Below are 17188 nucleotides of genomic sequence, written 5' to 3' on the forward strand. Positions count from 1 at the left end.
AGAACGATATGGATAACGCTACACCGTCTTAACTGTACGAGTAGCCTCTTCGGGCTTAGATCGCTGTATGACCACTCCAAGGGTGCCCCGAGCGTCAAACCCCAAACCTGTCAAAAATTGTTCGACAGAAAATGGTACTGTTGAATTCAGTCTATACGAATCATAATCCTCAAAACCAAAACATCTTCGGCGCCTCAGACAGCCACTTTTAATACCTCGCCGACGTCCATGGAGCATACGAAACCACCCACCCAATCACTCAGGCCCACTCCTCCACATCCGCATAATCCCTCCCCTCCTTCCCCTCCCTCGTGACCAAACCATGACTTTCCCAGTCATAGCACCCCACCTCCACCTCCTCCGTCGTCTTACAGAGAGGCCACACCCGCTTGGTACCCATATCGCAAAACAAGCCTTCCGAGTGACTCACGAAGTCGGGTCCGTGACTCGTGTCACTGCCGCACAGTGCCTTTGCGCTATGCTTCTCGTGCGTGCTGGACACCAGCTTGCTGCGCAGGGCCGGGGAGCGTCTGGAGGGTCGAGGACGGCGGCGGTGAGGATGAGGGGATCGGCGTTTGCTTCTGAAGCCGTGGTCTTTCCAGAATGCGATGCGGGAGCGTGACGGGATTTTGTGTTCGAACCATTCGAGTCTGAATTCGTAGTCGTAGTCGCGGACGAACAGGGTGGCGGGGTAGGTGCAGTAGTAGGAGGGATCGGTGGGGTAAGGCCCGGTGAGGTTTGTGAAGTCCTGTGCGAGGAAGGTGAGTGATCGGGGCTAGGGGTGGGTTGGGAGGTGGAGGAGGGAGAGGGGGGAGATATACCTGCATGTGGATTTGCATGGCGGCTGCTTCGATGTTCTCGAGAGCGTCGGTGCCGTCTTTGGCGTGGTCGCGGTCGAGCCAGGTGCAGTCTGTCAAGGTATTAGCTCCTTTTCTTCTCACTCCTCGTTCGAAGCATGCACGAAGCATGCGTAGCGCGCAGCCTCCACCCTTCATTACGATGGCACTAACCCGGCATATACTTCTGCTCCCCAACCTCCACATTACTGAAAAACCACCTCTTCCCACACGCCCTCCCCACATCACCCAACCAGCCTCTCTGCTGCCCATCCGGCCACGTCTGCCCAATATAGGCAACACAGACCGCATCATCATGTCCCAACACCTGCATATAAGCCGGCTCCTGCCCCGCCCCGTCATCCTCCTGATGCACCACCACATCCACATAGCTCCCACTCTTGACGTGGTCATTAGCGACCCATTCTGAAGCGCCAATGTACCACTCCTTTTCGTTAAAGGCGACGAGGGAAGGGGCTCGACCGTCGGCTTGGGTCGGGCCGTTCTCTTTGTCGTTGAGAGCGACGGCGATGCGGACCATCGAGTTGACACCGGCGAGGTCGAAAGGGAGGTACGGTTTGAACATTAGGGAGATGAGGCCGACGGTGGCATCTTGGAATATTGTGAGGATGGGGAGGGCCATTCCTGGCGAGCTGGTCATGCTGGCTATGCTGTTTGTCGGCTGCCAGTAGTGAGGGTCCCGTCCGATTATCCTTTTCCCTCTTCTGTGAATGTTAAGTGCTCCTCTGGTGTTTTGCTATGCAGTCGTCGAGACAGACCTGCAGTAAAAGTACGACCTTTAAGAGCAAAGTGATATCTGTGGATGGAAAAGAAATCTCTTTTTATTCGAGTATTTCTCGGAGGACAGCCGAATTGGTATTCCGACTGAGAAGATATGAGCATTGTTCGATTTTTCGGTCTTGGCTCCATTGGCCACCAAATGTCCTTGAGGAGCTGTATTCCTTCCCTCAGTTACGTCGTATTGGCTTCAATCTGCAGTTCTTCCAGATTGAGTGCGGTGGTAGACGTCTTGCTCTTCGCATTCTGTCATACTAGAAAGAAGCACGTGAGTGTCGTGAGTCATGCCAGGTCGTATGGCGTGGTTCTTGCTGTAGGTACTATTGGCAATGAGGCGACCGAGCAAGTCTTATTAGTAGGATCTTTTGCCAAGTTGCTCCAAGAACGGGGCTTTTAAAATGTCGTTCATTCAATAGCTGGCTATCTAAAGGCATGCATGCATAGATACATGGAAAAAAGGAGAGACACCCTGCTTGTGAAAAGCTCGCTATGCAAACCCACTGTGTCGTGTCTTGTCTTGTCTAGAACATGCATGTGAGCAAGACCGCCATGCTAGCAGGTTGCCTTCCTAAATGCATGAGAGGAAAATAGGAAAATCGTTAAGCGGGGATTGGGTATGGCCGTATTCGCAACGATTGCTGAGACACCTAGGGATCTTTTATTCTCGGAGGTCTTTTCGCTTGTCACCCATCGCTGAGGCTGTCATCATCGTGAAAAGTGCTCGAGGAATGCGATGTGCCCCTTCATGAGCATATGCGCCTCCCTGCCATGATACTGCCCTTTACCGAGCAGTACCTTATGTACACCATTCTAGCTCCTGTCTCTCCTCCTGTTCGGCGCCTCAGAGCGGCTCCGACCACCGCCGGAACCCCCCTTTGCTTGCTTCTCCTGTCTCTTCACTCTCTTCTCGTGTCTCTTCTTCCTCTCCTCCAGCTCTTCTGCAAGCTCGTGACGATTCTCCTGCACTTCCTGCCATTCCGAGTACGCTCCTTTGATACCCAGAGCCGCAATACCGATGGCAGCCGCATCTTGGATTCTGGCCTTGTTCTTCTTCTTGCGTGCCTCTTCGGGCGAGAGCTCTCCCTTGGCAACTTCCACGTGGCGTTTGTCACGGGCTTCCATAGATGCGTAGACGCTGTGAGCGGCGTGGATGGTGGCCACAGCGGCGAGGCCGGCAGTCAGGTATTCCTTTCCTTTCATTTTCTTGGTACGGCGCTCGTCTTCGGAAGAGGAGCACACGTCTGATGATTCCGAGGAACTACTGTCTTTCTTGCCTTCGCCTCCCTTGCGTGAGCCAACCTCACTTCGATTGTCTCGGCGTGCGACTTGTTGCCCCCCACCACGTTCGCTACCACCATCTCGTTCTCCGTTCTGGAGATAGCCGGCCGGCTTGTACCGTGCTGGTGTGCGGTCATCATAGTAGTCCCCGGATGGCCCGCGGTTGCGATTGACCCGTCGACGGTAGTATCCATCATCACTGCTAGATGAGGAGGTGGAGGGTGAGCGCCTCCGTCGAGAGCGGGAACGTCTCTTATCGCGATTGCTGCCTGCGGCTGCTCCTGCCGCTCCTCCTAGACCAAGTGCCATGAGTGCTTTCTCTCCGAGAGATTTACGCCGTTCGCGAGGTCGAGGAGAGACGGAGGATTCGGAGTCGGAGTAATCACGGCGACCTCCTGAGGCAAATTCAGTCTCATGTTTTATGCGAGGGGTCGATATCATTGACTTACCTCTCCGCCCATCACCACGTCCACCACTCCAGCCATCTCTGCCCATGGACTTTGCGCGATCTTTGTTCGGGCCCTTGTAGACGTATCTCTCCTCGACCACATCATCATAATCACGACGAGAACGGCGTCGGTCATCACCACGAGGACTCCTCCTACGAGTGGGCTCCGTATAATTTCGTCGTGGTGGTGCGTCGTACTCGATTTCCTCGTCGGTCTCGGATTCGTAGCCGCCGCCTTGGGTGTTGCTCTTGTTGCGCATTTTCTTGACCTTTTGTATGCCCTGTTTGGTCTTATCCTTCAGCGGATCGTAAACTTTGTCGTAGTGTTCGGCGACTAGAGGCACACCTTCCATGGCAAGTTCAGCAAGGTCCGTCATTGTGACCGTCTTACCAAGACCCAAAAAGCTGGGGAATGAGGGAAATTTTGTGTCAAATGGAAAGGAAGGGAAGGGACAAAATCGTACTTTTCAGGCCAAGAGCAAGAGCAGTCTCAGCCATAATGACGACTGAGTTATGATCGGATTATTATTGTAGCGCAAGGGCGAGAAAGGAGGAGAAGGGTGGTGAGGGTGAGACGCCAAGGAAGGGGCGTGGAGGGTAAAACGGTACGTACAAAGCTTGATTGCTTTTTGAAGATGGGGTGTGGGGATATCTTTCTTTTTGTGTGGACGAGCAGTGAATCTCGATTATCTTTTCGATCTTTCTTTCGGTGATTCAGACTGTGAAGGTGAAGTGCCGAGTGAGGACGTCATATGACGCAGGTTCGAGGGGTGGTATACATTCGATGTTGTCTGATTGGATTGTGTCGCGTAGAGAGTAGAGTAAAGTAGGGTAGAGGAATGAGCGGTGGATGAGAGGATGAGTTGTTCATTCGACCACTTCGCTTCATTCGCTCAAGCGTCCTAATTCAGAACTCAATCTATTAACACTTTGCAGACAACGGCGCCCCGTTTTTCTTGCTTTGCTGCCCCGCCAGTCTAATCAGCCTATGAGCATTGTGTGGGGGACAACGGAAAGCAATTCATCCGACGGGCTAGCTCCATTGCATCTAGCACAATGATCTCGCCACTCATCAATCCTGGCCGCTGGGACGGGGTCCAGGGTGGCAAGGTTGGCATGCAGCATGTACTCAAGCATGTACCTCCTTCACCATGCTGAATGCTATGGACATGATTGTCATGAGGCTATACAAAAATTCAATTTCGCGTATACGCTGTCTTCTCAAACTTCGATAGCTACTCTTCTTGGAAATCTCCTGTTTATACAGTACACGCTGGCCTCATCATGTCAAACCATGACGCCCCGCGCTTCCTAGGTACTACTGTATCATGAAACCGTGACGCCTCACTTCCCCAAGTTACCCAATAGATCCTGCCCGTCCGCCTTCGTCTCAATGGTCCTGAACTTGTCTCCACTGCCTTCGCCCTTCTCAGCCCTCACATACGCCGCCTCACTCCTGTCAGTCAGCAACTTCAGGTCGGCATCGCTCAAAATGTCCACCCCCTCGCCGGGATCATAATTCTCGAAGTCCTCATTGGCTAGAATCTGCTGCAATTCGGTATATTCGTCTTCTCCCTTTTTATTAGGCCTGCGGTCCAGAATGCTTTTGAACTTGTCCTTCTGGATGACCAGCTTTTCAAGGCGCCGCTTGCCGTCTGCCTTTTCCAACAGAGTTTGCTCGACGGTTCCTTTTGTCGCGAGGCGGTAGATGATGACCGGTCTGGTCTGGCCGATGCGATGGGCCCTGTCTTGTGCTTGCAAGTCCTGTTGGGGGTTCCAATCACTATCAAAAAGAATGACCGTATCCGCCGATGTCAGATTGATACCCTGCCCTCCCGCGCGCGTACTGAGAAGGAAGAGCTTATGATCAGGCTCGGCGTTGAACGCTTCGATCTGCTCGGCGCGGTCTTCAGCCTTGACAGCTCCATCGATGCGGCAGACAGGCCAGCCACGTAGGGTCGTGGCCCATTCTTCGAGAATGTCGAGCTGTTTGGAGAATTGGGAGAAGAGGATAATCTTGTGGCCTTTGGCAAACAAGTAGGGAACCAGTCGGTCGAGCATGACCATTTTACCGGACTCGGTGACCAAGGTTTCGTCTGGGTCAGCGTCTGCTGCCCATGGCCAGGAGAAGTGATGAGGGCTGTTGCAGGCCAAGCGAAGCTGCATGACGGGATTCTGGAGCTTCTTCTGGCTGACTTCTTTCCTCGCTTGCGCGAGGGTCAAGTCCCGGTCACGCTTCTCTAGCTCTTCCTCGTCTAACTCTTCGCTTTCACTGCTCTGCTCAATTTGCTTGAAATACTCACTGTCGCTCACTTCAGCATAGTTCTGACGCCTACTACTGCGGCCGGATCTGATACTGCTCGCTGGTGTCGAGCCTCTCGATGACTTGGCGCTCTTGTTCGGCGTAGATGTTCCACTTCCGCTCTTGCGTTTCTTGCCCTTCATTTCACTGACTCTCGAGTCCTCGAGCTTCACACCAATCCTCTCAATGGCTTTCTCTTCGAGGTAAGCCCGGATGTCGTTGTCTTTGATTTTGCGGTACAGTTCTTTCTGAGCTGGAGTCATCGGTGCATACAGGATGTATTCCCGCTTCTTTGGCAGATTTGTCTCCACGTCGTTCTTCACTCTGCGCAGCAGGAATGGCTTGAGAATTGCATGGAGTGACGCCACGGTCCTTTTCTGCCGCTCTTTCGACATAAACTGCTTGTGCCCATCTTTGTCTTGCACGTCAGAGAAGTCAAACATGCTCTCGAAGTGTTCGAGATCGGAGAAAGCCTCCGGTAGGAGAAAGTTCAGTAGGGACCACAGCTCGGTCAGATTGTTCTGGAGAGGGGTTCCGGTCAGGATGAGCCGGCTTTCTGATGGGTATTGCTTGAGCTCTTTGACAAGCTTGCAATTGAAGTTTTTCAATCGATGGCCCTCATCCTGCTGATCATTAGCATCGAAAATAACACATCGAGCTAGATACCCACCACGACGATGAATTTCCAGGGATAATTCGCAAGAAATTTCTTATCCCGCATACAAATCTCATAACTCGTGCAAACAACGGGGAACCTCGCCCCCTTTGAATCACCCTTTAGCTGCTGCCGTCTTATCTGTCCTCGCCCTTGCGGTGTTCCATGATACATCACGACAGGAATATCCGGGGTCCAGAACCCAAACTCCTTGACCCAATTGTTCACTGTGCTCAATGGCCCCAATATCAAGAACGGCCCATTCGTCCCATTCTCCCGTAGAAAAGCCAGGAACGAGATAAGCTGGATCGTCTTCCCAAGACCCATTTCGTCAGCTAAGATCCCGTTCAGTCCGATCTGATAAAGGCATGTCAACCACGTCAGCCCCTCAAGCTGATAGTCCCTCATTTTCCCACCCGAGACCAGTTTCGGCTGCGCGGATGTCCCGACCTTCCTTGCCTCAAGAGCTTGCTTCAACTGATCCATCACCGTAGACGAGAACCCCTGACTCCGGCTCAGAAACCAATCCAGATCTTTCATATAGCTCGGATCCTGCCCGTCCTTCTGCCACCTCTCTTCCTCGACCGCTTTCCGCTCTCTCTCCTCGCGTTTGCTCTGCTTTCGCAATCTTTCTTCTTCCTCGCGCATCCTTTCGCCCTTGGGGTCGTAGGCATCGTCGGCGGCTGAGGGGGGCGAGGAGGGAGGACTGGATGCGGGGGAGGCGAGCTCGTCTGGGGAGCCGGGCGTCATTGGTGTGGAGCTCATAGCAGCGAGATAAGGCCTGGTCGTCCCCCTCGAGTCAAGAAGGGAGGGTTGAAGCGCTCACGAGGCTTGGAGGAGACCGTGGGATATGGCGGCACAGGGCGGCCAGAACGTGGGTCTGACTTGCAATGGTTTGCCCTCCGGTTTTTTCAGAGGAATCGAGCGAGTCGAGCTTTCTTTTACAGTTTCTAGTTGGGATGGTCAGGGGTAGACAACTTTAGAAAAGGCACTTGGGTGAGATTCGCCACCGGTGGAGACGGTATTTGTCTTCCTCTTTGTCTTGCAAACGCAAAGGCTAGACGTCCAACCCAAGGATAATAAACGGTAGAGAGAAAGCCAACGGATTGGGTTTACGCGGTAAGGGGGGGTAATTGTTTTGTTGTGTTTTTATTTTTGGTGTGTTGGTTGGGTTGAGGGGTTTTTTTTTTAAGTCCAACCCAAGGATAATAAACGGTAGAGAGAAAGCCAACGGATTGGGTATACAACGACGCGCAGTCAATAAAGCTCCGGAGAGTATTGGTACCTGACAGGAGAAACGGCCCAAAAATGATGATGTAAAAGCTGAGATCGACGCGACGCGATCTTTGATTGACTTTTACGTGTACGACCCAGATCTTTAGAGAAGGACGATCTATAAAAACACTGGACGACGGGCAAGAGAAGTGGCTGCAAGTTACGGAATCAAACGCTGTCAGTGTATAGACCCAGCTCAAACATTGTTTCCAGCCGCAACAAAATCTGCTTCTCGTTATCATAGGTCTGAAGATTTTTCGGGACTTTGTACTCGTACAGCTACAACGGCGATTTCTTTTAGCAGCACGACCAACGATGTGGGAAATGCAATATTGTAAAGGATAAAGCCACGTTTGTCTGGCCTCTCTAACTTTAATGTACAAAGTCGGGTTTAACGGAAGTGGGTATCGTGCATAAGCTCTCAGCTATTCTTTCAATCAATCGAGCATTGTTTATTCGTCAATTTCAAGCCCCTTTTGCCGGCATTCCCTAAACCTGTTACCGCTGCGTGGTTCTCTGCCACCACCTAATCAGTGACTGCTGTCGATCCTGTGGAACTTTCTTGTCCAATACATTGGCAGATCGTGCACGGCCACCCGCCTGACAACAGGACCTTAGGGATTTCAAGGCCTGCTCAAGTCGCACTCTTTTTCCGTTTCTTCTTGTTGACCGAGTCTCCATTTTTCATAACGCCACCAGTTTCTTGCGGAGCTGATGCCCCTACATTGGGATTTCCGTTGCTTTGGCGATTTTGGTCCCTTCGCGCCGGAGGCAGGCCTTGAGGCGCCCGAGAGTGTGAACCTACAGACGAAGAGTGCTCCTCTTGCGGGGTGGGAAGAACTGATGATGCACCACGTGCTTTTAGGAGTTCATTGTTGAATGCTCGTAGATCTGAACCTGTCAAGGTGTTGCGTTGTACTGGTAATGCTGGTAGGGTAGGTGGTGGTATGCGCGATGTGCTTTGGTATCTGGCACGCAGATCACCACTTTGACTTCCGGGTACGACTCGATAGGACTGTATGGGGACCTTGGACAGCGGTGCTGCAGGAGAGTGCTGTGCGATCAGAGCGTGGACAAGAGTGGGTCGATGTCCGGGCAGCAATGCTTGAGTGCGTTGTTGTACAGGTTCGAGACGAGCATCAGGTGGATTCGAGGCTCTTTGAGAAGGAGTGACCAGAGTCGGCCGCCTTGAAAAAGGCACCTTTGAAGCACTGGGTGAATTTTGAGCAGCGGTGCTTGAAAGGCTCGCCTTAGGCTTGCTCTGCACAGGTCCAGGTTTTGTGCCGCTTGCAGCGTCCGAGATGGACGGCACATCCCAATTACTGTCAGCTAATTCAGGATCGAACCCACAGTATCTGAGATACGCTCTGGCTTTCTTCAACTCCATGAGGGTTGTTCGAAGATGGTCATCCTCGTTGATAGTCCCGTAAAGGTTTTCCTCCACCATCTGATGGAATGCCGATTGTGACAAGTGCCTACCCTGTAGGAGGATGTCCTGTGTCTGCTTCTGTAGACTTTGTTGATTCGCCTCCTCTCCAGCTACTCGGTTTTGGCGTTGAATCAGAAGCTCGACCAGCTCTGTTTTCTGAGAGAGACTGAGTCGTAGCTGATGCATGACTTGTGCTGGATCTGGGTAGAGCTCTGCGATGGCATCTGCAAGGTCCAGCTTGTGTGCGACTGTAAGACTGTTCCAAGCAGGGAAGTCTGGAATGCTGGCGGTCCTGGCGAGTTTTGTGGATCTGACAGCTGCATTTTCCTCGTCACTCGATTCCATTTCCAAGATATTTCTGTCTAAGTCGCTCATTCTGCCAGCTTCCTTCATACGCGCCATGTTGCTTACCCATATCGGGTTCCTTGGTCCGTTGTCGGTAGGCTCTCCGTAGATGCTCGAGGACAAGCTGGCTCGAGGCTGTTTCTGTACCGTACTCGATGTAGGCAACACATTTTGGGACCCCCGATGCCTGGATTCTGCTGTAGTCGATGTCATGGTTGGATGATCTGCTGTGAGATCGATCTGTTCGCGGTGGCGACCCCGGCCGATGAAATTTGGATTAATTGCCTCAGAACCCGCTAGCCTGGGTTTTTGGCTCTGCGACCCCGACAAATGTGACTCAAGGTCGAAAGCAGTGTTTCCTCCGTTGTGCACATAATCGGAATGATCGAGCGTGGGAAAGGCAGCAGGTGGGAGATTGGGGTTAAATTCTGTCACTTCTCCACGATATGCGCGTGCTTTGGATTTTGGCTTTCTTGGTTTTGGTGATTCGTAAATTTCTTGCTCAAGTTCAGAACTTTCCTTTGATTCTTCATGTGGCTCTTGGCGGGGAGGAGAAGAAGTAGAGATATCCTCATCCTCAAATCTCCTAGGGGTCTTGATTCTCTTTCGATTGCGAAGATTATGTTTTCTTGGCGACATCTCGAGGATTATGATAGCACTATGTCCCTTTCATGCTATGGAGAGAAGGCAGAGCAGGCAAATTGCGTGAGGATGAAGTCGAGGAAGAAGTATGGCGTGCTCTCATGCCAGAGCAGATGAGGATGTTGAGGTGATGTGAAAGCAGTGTCATGGGAGTGTTGATAGGAAGGAGCGATTCCTAAGTGTCATCATATTGAGCGAGTCGTGTTCAATCTGCTGGATAATTGTGCAGGCACGACTCACGCAAGAAGTCTCGGCATCACAAGGGATACCTACTTTAAGGTGGCAAAGGAAGAATGTTCTTGATCAATCTTCCGCTATACCTGGCTTGACGCAATATGAAAAGCCTGCTAATCTTTTGGCAAGCTTGACGAAGAAGAAAGCTGATGGGCACTCACTTCGCTGCCGAGGACAGCTAAAGGAACACCATTGAATCATCTATGCAAGGGTATCACAATTCCACGCTGGATCTTATCACGATATAAACCCTCAGGAGATTGGTCTGTCCTGGAATGGAGCAGAGCCATCCCTCATCTCAAACCTGCCATAGTCCAGGTGTACATTTCCCCCATCCATCTCCATATCATCATCGTGAGTATCATCAAACGTTCTCTTCGACCCTTTTCTGGCCCCAGTATCACTTCCTACGCTGGTGCCTGGATCTCTAACCCCTCCAGGCACACCGAGCAATCGATTGTCCGCCTGCACGACATCCCGTTTTGCCTTCAGGATGATCTCGTATGTCGAAAGGAGGTTTCTCAGTGAGTCGTCAAACGCGACAGCGAATCGTTGAGCCTGAACGATCTGGATCGCTTTGATCAAGTCTGTAGCGTACATGGCCATGATGTATGCCGTCACAAGTGTGGCTGAGCGCTCATTCCCACTCTCGCAGAATACCAAGACCCTCCCAGGTGTGGATTGAAGGTGATCATGTCCGGTAGCCGCTGTTTGTGTGCGTCTGAACTGATCTTGCTGGTACATTGCCGATAGATGTGAATTGATGGCTTCGATTGCCCTTGGGAAGGCTGCAATCAACTCTTGATTTCCAGCCACGTCGATCATCTTTGTATCAATCCCAAGCTCTTGCGCCGCTTTTGATCCGAGGAGCTGTGCTTGGGCGGACATGGTGTTGCGTACTGCTATGACCATGGAGATGCCTTCTCTTTGTAGGAATCTCCGATCTTTCGCCGCTGACATGGGTCCGAGATAGAGAAATGGTAAAATCTGCTGAGCCATCCTCCGTTGTTCGTACTTCCAATCCAGCATGTCTAGTAGTATGTCAGCCCGAGGTCCGGAAGCATGGGCAGTAAACACTCACTGTTGATGGTCATGAAGTTGCCGTACGTGACCGTTTGAAGGAATTCTGCATTTTTGAAGCCGCTTGACTCAAAGTCATAGGATGCATCTTGAACAACATGAAGATCTGGTACGCCGTAGGAGTTCAAAGCAGGAGGTGGAACGATGATTCGAGGTGGTGATGGTACTCGAAAGCTCCAGTTTTGTGCTGGAGCGTGAGGTGCCGCCACGTCGGCCGGCAATGCAGGCATGTTGAGAGATGCGGTATCGATGTGAGTTGGTTTGCCAAGTGAGGTAGGAGTGACAGTTTGAGTCTTATGCAGATGTGAGGCGCGAATGGAGAAGCACCAGGAACAAACCACGCCCCAAGTCCGCTAGCTGATGGTGCAAATGTTGCGATGAGTGAACGAAGTTGAGGTGTGATACATTACGAAGGCGATATCCTTGCTCCCCGGGACTGTTTTTAGGATGGGGTGTAAGTGTCAATGGAAAGTGACGGTATTGGTGTTGCAGCCTTTGCTGCGTGTGATGTTGCCATGAAGCAACTTCCGCTTATCAAAGATCTCGCACAATATTGCAATCGATTCACTGATTATTGGACTCCAAGCTTTGTTCGTATGATTGATATTGCTCAGAAGTTCGATGACACCAGCCGCGCCGAGGTGGACGGTTGCATAAATGACATAAGTTATGCAAGGTACTCGCATTCCAGGTTAATGCTCCCACGCTAAAATGCCTAGTGCCGCCAAAAAGTTCCCCGCAGAAGGAAAGTGCGTTAGTGAACAACCATGCTCAAGGACCAAGCTCATGGAGTTTGACGAGAGGCAACAAGTAAAGGGAGGTGATCCATAGATTCCACAAATACCACGTCGTCTTATCAGACACGATGTCTCGAAAGATCAATACCCGGAGTGCGATCACGCTGCCGAGTATCGCTGGCATTATACACCCATAGACGCCAAGCTCCCAGAATGCCGGACAAGCCAATGACCAGAACATGACCGGCACGGCAATGGTCCATCGTGCGGTCCAGTCACCTAGCACCAGGGGCAGGGTCCCTCTATTCCTTGCTCGGTCTCCTTCTTGGTCTGCCTGGGATGTCAGTCAGTACATTTGATCTATCAACAACCATCGTTCTTGTAGAGGACTTACCATATCCTGCATCTGCAGGGTGCTGAAGACTATTCCCCCAATTATGGCCAGCCATTGGTAGGCCTTTTCATTCAAAGAGAATTGGCCGTGACCGCATGCTACCCGTGTGGCTCCGGCGCTGTAGCAGATAAAGCCTGCTGCGTTGATAAGGTTCCGGACCACAAAGTTCTCATCGGCGCCACCAAGATCATTGTACATGTATACAAGCGTGTTCATGACGATGAATTCCTCCATGCCACCTGTATAGAAGGTAATGATGGTGGCGATAGGAAGGACGGCGAGGAGCAGACGTCTAGCTTGGCATGCAGATAGTCTTCCGGACGGGATTGGACGCCATGCTTTGTTGATAGAGTCTTCAATGATGGAGTTTGGCAGACGCTGGTTCGCCAAATCGAAGATGAGTACGTTGATCCAGGTCCAAAGGACTACGAGCGGTACCCGTTTGAGGACACTGGTAGCGTCTGGTGAGTCGTTTGAGGTGATAATCGGTCCGGAAAGAGCGCTGCAGACGCCAAACGCTGTCTCCGGAATCACGATTGACTTGAGATCGTTGCGTGTGACGAGCCATATTGTATGGAAATCGTATAGGATCGAGTGGATTTGACTTTGGTCTTCCTGCTGCTTGTCGTGAGGCTTCATTCTGTCCGTTGCTTGCTCTGTCGGACGTTGAGATGAGGAGAATTTGTGAGTGTGATGTTCACAAGAGACGATGAAATCTATGTCGATTACCGTCGGGTCCTCTGTGACCACAGGAAGAAGGGGAGAGTCTTTCTGGGGAAGATCGGCCACGGTCATATCTACCCTGATTGGAAATGTCTCCATTTGATTTATTTTTTCTTGGGCTATTGCACGTGCTCATTAGGTTGTGATAACCAGTCTATGTATACTTCTCAGAGATCGAAGAATTCAAGCGAGCGAAGGATTGACGCCAAACATCGCAGCGTCGGTCCAATATTCCTGGGCAAGAGTGAGGTCAATACGCTTGCCTTTACACTTTAGGCCTAGTAGTATGGCTGCTCGAGGGGCGGGAAGCAGGATGGACTCCCACAATGCATGTAGCAATGGTGCCGGGGAGGCAGCCGGGATACCAGCCAGATAGCGGTGGGGGTCATCCAGCCAGCTGGTAAACTCTTTTTTCCCTTCTGCATCTTTTCTTTCCTCCACTTACGAAGTGTTGCGCTAGTTGACGTGGCAGGCATCTTTTGGAGCGGATACCAAAGCCAGGGGCCCGGAAACCGTATTCCCGGAGGCGGGAATTATGTTACCTTCAACGGCTCGCTACTCTGCATCATCGGCACATGTTGGTGAGGTTGATCGTTGGTCTAGAAAGGCGCGAGAAGTTACCATTTACCAAATACTCGGATTTCATCATCTGACAATCTCAATAGGCGATCTCGCTTGTTTAGCGCTGCGACCAATCTACTTACGAGTAGGACTCAGGCCCACACCAATGCGAATGCTTCATTACTGATCGCTAATATCTCAAGTTGTAATAAATTCTTTCTGGTCAGCTTCGAGTCAAACAAATCAATTGTACTGATGGCAGGACAACGAAGAGACCGATGTTTTTGTTTTTGTTTTCGATTTTTCGAAAGAGGGGCCAACATGCAGGGTTGGATCATACCTGCTTTAGCTGCATGTATGAACGACTATGAAGCAAACTAAAAAAAAAGATTTGCATCTTCGTCAACAATGTAACGCAACCGGCGCCAATGACTATCTGGCATTCTGGCAATCAATACTTTGACGCCTACTCTCACCATTGCCACGTATCTAGCTCTCTGCTATTATTTTCCTGGCTGCCTAACCCTGCACGACGTCGTCTTTGCTGCTCGTACTGTTGTCGTACTCGGTGAGACGACTACTTCCCCTGGGCGCCTAATGATAGGATACCCTACCTAAACCTTTTCTATAAGCCGACCATCGCCTTCCATCCTTCTCAACCCCCAAGCAAGTAATGCATCACTACTGCTCAACCTCGTACGGCATTGCCGCCAGCGTAGGTGTACTCTCACACGTCTTCTACTTTGTCCGAGGTGAACATCATCAGCATACTCTACAGTGCCTTCAGATCCTTTTCTATGGCTTCCTTCCCTTATCCTTCATCCTCGCCCGACTCCTGCAGATACATTATGCCCAAGCCGTGCAGTTGGGCGCTATGGTTATCGTGTCCTATCTTTCTGCACTGTGGACGAGCATGCTGATCTACCGATCTTTCTTCCATCGCCTCAATTCCTTTCCGGGACCTCGACTAGCAAAGCTTTCGAAGTTTTATCAATTTTTCACGGGTTTGAGGTTGGATGCATTTCGCAGATCGCATCAAGCACATCAGAAGTATGGCAACTTCGTGAGGACTGGTAAGTTGATCTAGGATCTGAGTTTCTTAGTGATCCGTTGTTTCTCCTTGGAGGTTTGTATTTTCCTTGTAGTTTCTTTGGCCCCAAGAGGTTGACACAGATCTCGCCACTGTATCATTGTTTTGTACTATTGCTCTCTACAGCAAGGCTGGGGGCAATCGTCAAAAGAGCCCTCCTTGTCCAAGACCTTTGTGTGCTCGGGGCTCGGTCCGAAGGTCGTCGAGCTTCAGGCCATTCTCAAGACATCCCGCACTTCCGTTGCCCCGATTTAATCCACGTGCAAGAAGATAACCTATTCTTCTCAAAAGAGCCGTTTGACCTGACCAAAATTGTCACTTAGGACCCAACGAGCTTTCGGTCATCTCCCCGGGTGCGCCCGTTGCTATCCTGGGACCTCGATCACCGTGCATAAGGTCGCCCTGGTATGACTACGCTCTCTATCAGTCCATCGAATCCCTTCACAGCACCCGAGATGTTGAAGCGCATGAGGCGCGAAGAAGAGTCTGGGACCATGGATTTAGCGTCAAAGGTACCATCTCCTCCTTCTCGGCCTGTGTCTGGTATTGACGTCCATCCCAGCGCTACGAGACTACGAGGGTCGCGTCACGAACTACACCCATGAGCTGATTGAGAAGATTTCGAATTTCGGCGGCAACACGATGAACGCGTCAGCATGGTTCAACTACTGGTCCTTCGACGTCATGGGCGATTTCGCCTTCGGGAAAAGCTTCAACATGCTCAAGACTGGGAAGAATCACTTTGCCATCGACTGGTTGGAAAGCTCCATGTTCCTTCTCGGCCTTTTCTCACCAATCCCTTGGGCGGTACCCGTGGGTGCGATCGCGCCGGTTGTGGGAACGTGTTTCAGGCGATTCATCCGCTGGTGCAATGAACAGGTCGACGAGCGCCGGGATGTCAAGACTACTGTGCCCGACATCACGTCTTGGCTGCTCAAGACCGCTCAAGACAAGAATGACATCGAAGCCACCAAATGGTTGCATGGAGACTCTCGATTGCTCATCGTGGCCGGCAGTGACACCGTTGCCATCGTGCTCACGCACATCTTCTACTACCTCGCCAGAGACCCCACGCACGTCCGGAAACTGCGCCAAGAACTGGACCCCCTGATGCGATCAGACGAGCCCTTCAACGTCCGAATGGTGCAGAACGCGAAGCACCTGAACGGCGTCATCAACGAGGCCTTGAGACTGCATCCGCCAACCCCTTCCGGAGGATTCCGCACCACGCCACCCCAAGGCATTACGGTAGATGGGGTCTTCATCCCGGGCGGAGTCAATCTCAATGTGCCAATCTACGCCCTGGGGCGCTGTGAGTACCGTCACCTCGGGGCTGTTGCTTGGTCCGTGGCTGACGTCTTGTTAGCGAGAGAGTGCTTCGTCCGCCCCGACGACTTCGTGCCCGAGAGGTGGTACTCGGAGCCTGAGCTCATCCTCAATAGAAGTGGCTTTGCTCCTTTTTCGCTCGGTGAGTTGCTGCAGCCCTACGAACCGCGCGCCTTCAAGCAAGCTATCAGAAATATTTGCGCTCTAGGGCGGTGACATTTTTGTTTTGCGCCCAACTGTGAACTCATGCCCAGAAAGATTGTCTTTCACTAGCCATCTGTCACCCCCACTTTTTTTCCCTTCCTTTCTTTGGCTTGCCTACCTCCAGACCCAGTCTCCACAATCCTGCCACTGACCCAGACTCTCACCAGGCCCATACGGCTGCATCGGCAAAGAACTAGCCAAGATGGAAATGAGGACCGTGGTCCCGCTCCTCATCTCCCGCTTCGACGTCAGGCTCGCCCCCGGAGAGGACGGGAGCGGCTTGCTGGAGAAGAGTCGAGACGCATTCACGCTGCGGATGGAGGAGTTGAGGGTGGTCTTTGACGAACGAAAGAGGGGCTGAAGAGGCCTGCTCGTGTGCGATGTGCATGAGGGTGGAGCCCGTCAAGGGACGCCGGGTTTTGCATCGGAGGAGCGAGCGTGCTTGGATTTTAGAGTATGCTGATGCGAACTTTATCCACCCAAAGGGCTCTGTCGTTTTTCGTTTCTGTGGAGCCGAATGTGCCATGTCAACACGGGCGAGGCGTGTGGAATCCTCAACATCCTATGATATACTTCAGCGTGAAAGGCTATATAGGAAACGAGGTCGATTGCCCAAATTATATGCCCGTTGTCAAACTTGCACGAGCACAACTCCTCTCAACCGTACTCTACGGGCTCAATCTCAAGATGGATACTCCATGTGACTCCCCTCGAGCATCAACCATCATACAACATTCTTTACCTCCCAACCCAGGATTTTCTCTATTCGTCCAGAAATGCTCGGGCCGAGGAATCGCTGCGGGATGATGAACTCGACAACCGAGTTTTCGT

At 51.7% G+C, this 17188-nt stretch overlaps 6 protein-coding genes across 6 annotated transcripts; 1 reads left to right on the forward strand and 5 right to left on the reverse strand.

The window, feature by feature from the left end:
- Positions 1 to 259: 259 nt before the first annotated feature.
- HO173_011706 (uncharacterized protein) lies at positions 260 to 1497 on the reverse strand (the record flags this gene model as incomplete). The annotated part of the gene is made up of 3 exons (XM_037313585.1): positions 260 to 748; positions 822 to 910; positions 1011 to 1497. 3 exons carry the CDS (start codon positions 1495 to 1497, stop codon positions 260 to 262), a joined length of 1065 nt encoding a protein of 354 aa, XP_037159502.1.
- A 947-nt stretch (positions 1498 to 2444) lies between these two features.
- On the reverse strand, positions 2445 to 3737 carry HO173_011707 (uncharacterized protein; the record flags this gene model as incomplete). The annotated part of the gene is made up of 2 exons (XM_037313586.1): positions 2445 to 3307; positions 3362 to 3737. 2 exons carry the CDS (start codon positions 3735 to 3737, stop codon positions 2445 to 2447), a joined length of 1239 nt encoding a protein of 412 aa, XP_037159503.1.
- Positions 3738 to 4704: 967 nt separating this feature from the next.
- Positions 4705 to 7082, reverse strand: HO173_011708 (uncharacterized protein; the record flags this gene model as incomplete). Its single annotated transcript, XM_037313587.1, has 2 exons — positions 4705 to 6285; positions 6333 to 7082. The coding sequence occupies 2 exons, from the start codon at positions 7080 to 7082 to the stop codon at positions 4705 to 4707; spliced, it is 2331 nt and encodes a 776-aa protein (XP_037159504.1).
- Positions 7083 to 8226: 1144 nt separating this feature from the next.
- HO173_011709 (uncharacterized protein) lies at positions 8227 to 10005 on the reverse strand (the record flags this gene model as incomplete). Its single annotated transcript, XM_037313588.1, has 1 exon — positions 8227 to 10005. The coding sequence occupies one exon, from the start codon at positions 10003 to 10005 to the stop codon at positions 8227 to 8229; it is 1779 nt and encodes a 592-aa protein (XP_037159505.1).
- A 489-nt stretch (positions 10006 to 10494) lies between these two features.
- On the reverse strand, positions 10495 to 13248 carry HO173_011710 (uncharacterized protein; the record flags this gene model as incomplete). The annotated part of the gene is made up of 4 exons (XM_037313589.1): positions 10495 to 11273; positions 11324 to 11615; positions 12208 to 12393; positions 12454 to 13248. The coding sequence occupies 4 exons, from the start codon at positions 13246 to 13248 to the stop codon at positions 10495 to 10497; spliced, it is 2052 nt and encodes a 683-aa protein (XP_037159506.1).
- A 1162-nt stretch (positions 13249 to 14410) lies between these two features.
- HO173_011711 (uncharacterized protein) lies at positions 14411 to 16718 on the forward strand (the record flags this gene model as incomplete). The annotated part of the gene is made up of 5 exons (XM_037313590.1): positions 14411 to 14810; positions 15151 to 15339; positions 15390 to 16139; positions 16194 to 16295; positions 16525 to 16718. The coding sequence occupies 5 exons, from the start codon at positions 14411 to 14413 to the stop codon at positions 16716 to 16718; spliced, it is 1635 nt and encodes a 544-aa protein (XP_037159507.1).
- Positions 16719 to 17188: the final 470 nt, after the last annotated feature.

This window comes from Letharia columbiana (genome assembly GCF_014066305.1).
Source record: "Letharia columbiana isolate WasteWater2 chromosome Unknown Sc0000066_s0, whole genome shotgun sequence".
NCBI classification, from domain to species: domain Eukaryota; kingdom Fungi; phylum Ascomycota; class Lecanoromycetes; order Lecanorales; family Parmeliaceae; genus Letharia; species Letharia columbiana.